At 37.1% G+C, this 4,152-nt stretch overlaps 1 protein-coding gene across 2 annotated transcripts; it reads left to right on the top strand.

The window, feature by feature from the left end:
• Window positions 1-242: 242 nt before the first annotated feature.
• LOC128678749 (piggyBac transposable element-derived protein 4-like) lies at window positions 243-4,152 on the top strand. Of its 2 annotated transcripts, XM_053760515.2 has the most exons (3): window positions 243-620; window positions 863-1,273; window positions 1,897-4,152. In XM_053760515.2, exons 2-3 carry the CDS (start codon window positions 863-865, stop codon window positions 3,754-3,756), a joined length of 2,271 nt encoding a protein of 756 aa, XP_053616490.1. In that variant the 5' UTR covers window positions 243-620; the 3' UTR covers window positions 3,757-4,152. The 2 variants fall into 2 exon arrangements, with proteins under 2 accessions (XP_053616490.1, XP_053616491.1); XM_053760516.2 differs by having other exon boundaries at window positions 243-1,273.

Raw genomic sequence — 4,152 nt, 5'->3', positions numbered from 1 at the left:
TCTGTAAGAAACTGAATCAATTTTCATATGCATTGTACATGTTAGGGAAAATAGCGAATAGTAGTGCCCTTCTGACGGCCTATCATGGGTTTGTTGCCTCTAACCTAAGATATGGCGTCATATTCTGGGGAAATGCATCAAATATTCATTGCGTGTTCATAGCGCAAAAGAAATGTTTGCGAGCTATATTAAAGTTAAAACCCTGGGACAGCTGCAAAATACATTTTCAAGAACTTAAGATATTAACACTTTCCGGGGCAGAACGGCGATTTTCGTGATTTGCGAAAATCACAATATGACACAACGCCTATTTACGCTAAAATATTTTTCAATTTATTTGCTAGTACGGACATAAGCGTGAAGATTTCATAGAGTCTATATGAAGTCACATGTTTACTGTCACAACGCAAGCAATTTCAATGGTGTACTGTCACAACAGAAGATTTTTAGCTGCAAACGTGTGGCCTTACACACACATGTAAACGTTCGCATAGTAAGCGTGTCGTGCCGCCACGAAGATAGCCGACGCGCGACTATAGCGCTGTGGTCGGTCAGTAGCGCAGTGCCACAGTGGGGGGCGATCGCTTGCGGCCGCGCAGTTTCAGCACGTGGTGTTTGTGGTTAGTATTTTATTCAATTTATTATTTTCTTGCTTTTTTGGAGTAAAATAATAACATGCCAATTATTTGTGAAATGTGTTTCAGAGAATTGAGTGTATTTTACGATAAAAATGACATATTTTGTACACCCTAACCTGTAACTATAATTATTATTATGTTTTATTGTATGTTGTATATCTATTGCAATCGTGTTATGTTGCTTCTGGTCTGGCTGTCTGTTACAATAGGTATTTTACTTATAGATGGCTACTAGAAAGAAGAGGGCACGTCAAAGCGAGAAATCCAAGACCTTGTTTGGAGCAGAAGAGTCAGGTAGTAGTCATGATCCGTTCTCTGACGTTGAAGGTGAATATGACTCCGACAAAAATTTTGAACCACCCGTGGAATATTCTAGTGGCAGTGAAGAAAGTATTTTTGACACACGTCCGCAGAACATACCCCGATCTCTGTCAGGAAGTGAGGAATCCAGTCAAGAATCTGATGAAAACTCTGAGAGTGATGACGGGACAGAAAATAACTCAGCTGAAACTCAGGAAGAAGGTGAGGATGCCGACGTAAGCAGCGACCAAGAAAGAAGCTCAATTCAGGGTGTTAGGGCTAGATCGCCCGAGCGGGTTTCTGGAGAAGAAGTTACACATCAAGAAGAAAATGAGGTAAACTGCTATTTGATACTTACCTTGAAGTTGAAACTTTGAGTTCAATTTTTTTTATAACCTATTTAATTAGTACAGTCAGCGTCATAAACATCTACACACTTTAGTACCCTAACACGTTGTAATAAGGTGCTATAGTGTGTAGATGTTTATGACGCTGACTGTACATATGTTGTAAAACCCAAAATGCGACTATACCTAAGTTTAGCCGACTAAATTTAGGTGTATCCGCATTTCGGGCTTTAGCTGTAACACATATCGCACTAACAATACAATAAGTAGTGTTGTAACTCAAAATAGGTAATTTTTCAGAATCAAAAAAGACTTATAAATCACTTCCTATTATAGATACACATAAAATGAATGTTTTCTGTGTTTTTGAAATGAAATTTTTGGCATTATTACAACGACGGTTTTATTGACTTGTGGGGCATTGAATTTTACGTTTGTTTATAGTGTTATGTCAAGTTAGATGTATTTTCAGTTACAACACTATTGTATTATTAGTGCGATATTATAAAGGATACAGGTAATTGAGTGTTGAATTGAAACTGTAAAATTTATGTACAGATTTATTTGATTTATTGTCAATAGTATGTTTACATTACTTTTTGTTCATACAGGACCAAAGCAGCAGACCAGAAGATTCACACGTTTCGGAAGAGGAAATCAGCCCAAGTCAAGACGAACCGATTACCGATCGTCAATCAAGCGCCAGTCAACCACCAGTGGCCCTAGTTTCTGATGGAAGAAATCAAGACTCTGAAGATTTTCCTTTGCCGCAACCACAGGCACAAGCTGAAGTGAGAGAGCGTGAGATAGAGGTCAGTATAGTTCAAGAAGAAAATAATGCCGGAAATCAGCTTAGTGTCAGTAGAGGACACAGACATTCGGTGAATCCTGTGCGCCGAGGTACTCCTCCACCAACTGAAAGGATTTGGGAGGAAAATGTATTAGATATTCCTTCATTTGAGTTCAGATCAGCTGCGGAAGGTCCGACTTTTGAAGTAAATGAAAATACCACATGTGAAGCAGTATTTAATGAAATTTTTACACCAGAGATGTTAGAATATTTAGTTGAAAGAACAAATTCTTACGGAGAAGCCCTAACAAATACTAATCGGCCGCATACACGCCATGCGCGAAACTCTGTATTCCGACCAACAAATACAGAAGAGATGAGAAAGTTCCTAGGGCTCATATTATTAAATGGTCATATTCATGTCCCAAACCAAAGAAAACTTTTCACTTACGATGATCCGCTGTACTTCCATCCCGTATTTAATTACACAATGTCCTGTAGAAGATACGAACAACTACTGCGGTGCTTATATGCAGCTGATTTGGGTGCAGATGGAGGTGCAAAAATTGAAGGATTCATCAATACACTGACACAAAATTTTCGAAACAAATTTAACCCTGGAGTAGATTTGTCTCTTGACGAGTCACTGTTGCTATATAGAGGGCGTTTGATGTTTCGACAATATATAAAGTCAAAAAAGGCGAGATACGGAATAAAATTTTACGTTTTAACGACATCTGATGGCTATGTGTTAAATATTAAAATGTATACTGGAGCGGAAGATGCAGATTCAACTGTGAGAAAAACAGATAAATTGGTCCTTCGTTTGATGCGTCCGTATGTGCTAAGAGGGCATAATCTCTATATGGACAACTTCTACAACTCTGTAACGCTTTCAGAGAAGTTAATAGATTTACAAACTCATTCTAATGGAACCCTGCGAAAGTCTAGGAAAGACAACCCAAAAGACGTCACAGGAAAGAAACTAAATAAAGGACAACATGTCTGGGCTAGAAAAGGAAGAGTTTACGTAAGTGCATGGAAAGATAAAAGAGAAGTCTGTATGATTACAACTTTGGACCACCCAGAACTTATTGAAGTGACAAACAGATTTGGTAAAAAGAAAACCAAACCCATAGAAGTTCATAGATACAACCAAAAAATGGCGGGCATAGATCGAGCTGACCAAATGGTCAGTTATTATTCGTCACCAAGAAAGACCATTCGGTGGTATAAAAAGGTTCTTTTCCACCTTTTGGACACGGCTGTTTGGAATTCTTTTTACATTTTCAAAAACTATGTGAAGAAAAACACAAAGTACGAGTTCATAAAATACAGAGAAGAACTGATCCGAAAACTGATTGGATTGAATGAAGAAAAAGGAGTCGATTTAGTACAAAAGTCTCATAAACACAATAGCCGACGATTTGTGGTTCAACCTGATCCAGTGCCCCAAACACAACCTGAAGAAGCATCTGCTTCCCCATCGACTTCCAATCACGGACATTGGCCTACACGCATGATGCCTTCTTCAGCATCAAAGAAGAAGTTTGCATTTTTGTCATGCAAGCAATGCTCAAAGAGTAAAATACGACGAGACACGAGCTATTACTGTAAAGGATGTGACAAATCTCCTGCATTGTGTCCATCGTGCTTCGAAGACTGGCACAAAGATCTCTAATATAATAGAAATGATACTTATATTTTGTTATATCTGAACTTGATACTGACGTTTTTAAGTTTTTTTTATTGTTATGTTTGCTGTGAAGAAGTCACATTTTTGTTTTCTTAAAAATAAATAGATACTGTAGGTAAATAGGTATAATAACAGGGTAAATTACTTTTATTTTATTGTGAGGAAGAACAAATTTTAAGTTTTTGTTAAGTTTCGTTTTATTTTTTTGTACACCCAGTATCATAAAGATTGATAAAACTGTGATTTGATGGAAAAATATGTTCCTACTTAGACTATAAGATTTAACTGATTAAAAAGACTTGGAATATAAAGACTGTATCTAAAGTTTGTCAATTATAGTTATTAAGTTGTAAACAAATTATAGTATGTGATTTAATTAAA

This window comes from Plodia interpunctella, chromosome 20, assembly GCF_027563975.2.
Source record: "Plodia interpunctella isolate USDA-ARS_2022_Savannah chromosome 20, ilPloInte3.2, whole genome shotgun sequence".
NCBI classification, from domain to species: Eukaryota; Metazoa; Arthropoda; class Insecta; order Lepidoptera; family Pyralidae; genus Plodia; species Plodia interpunctella.
This window is presented reverse-complemented; position numbering and strand designations above follow the sequence as displayed.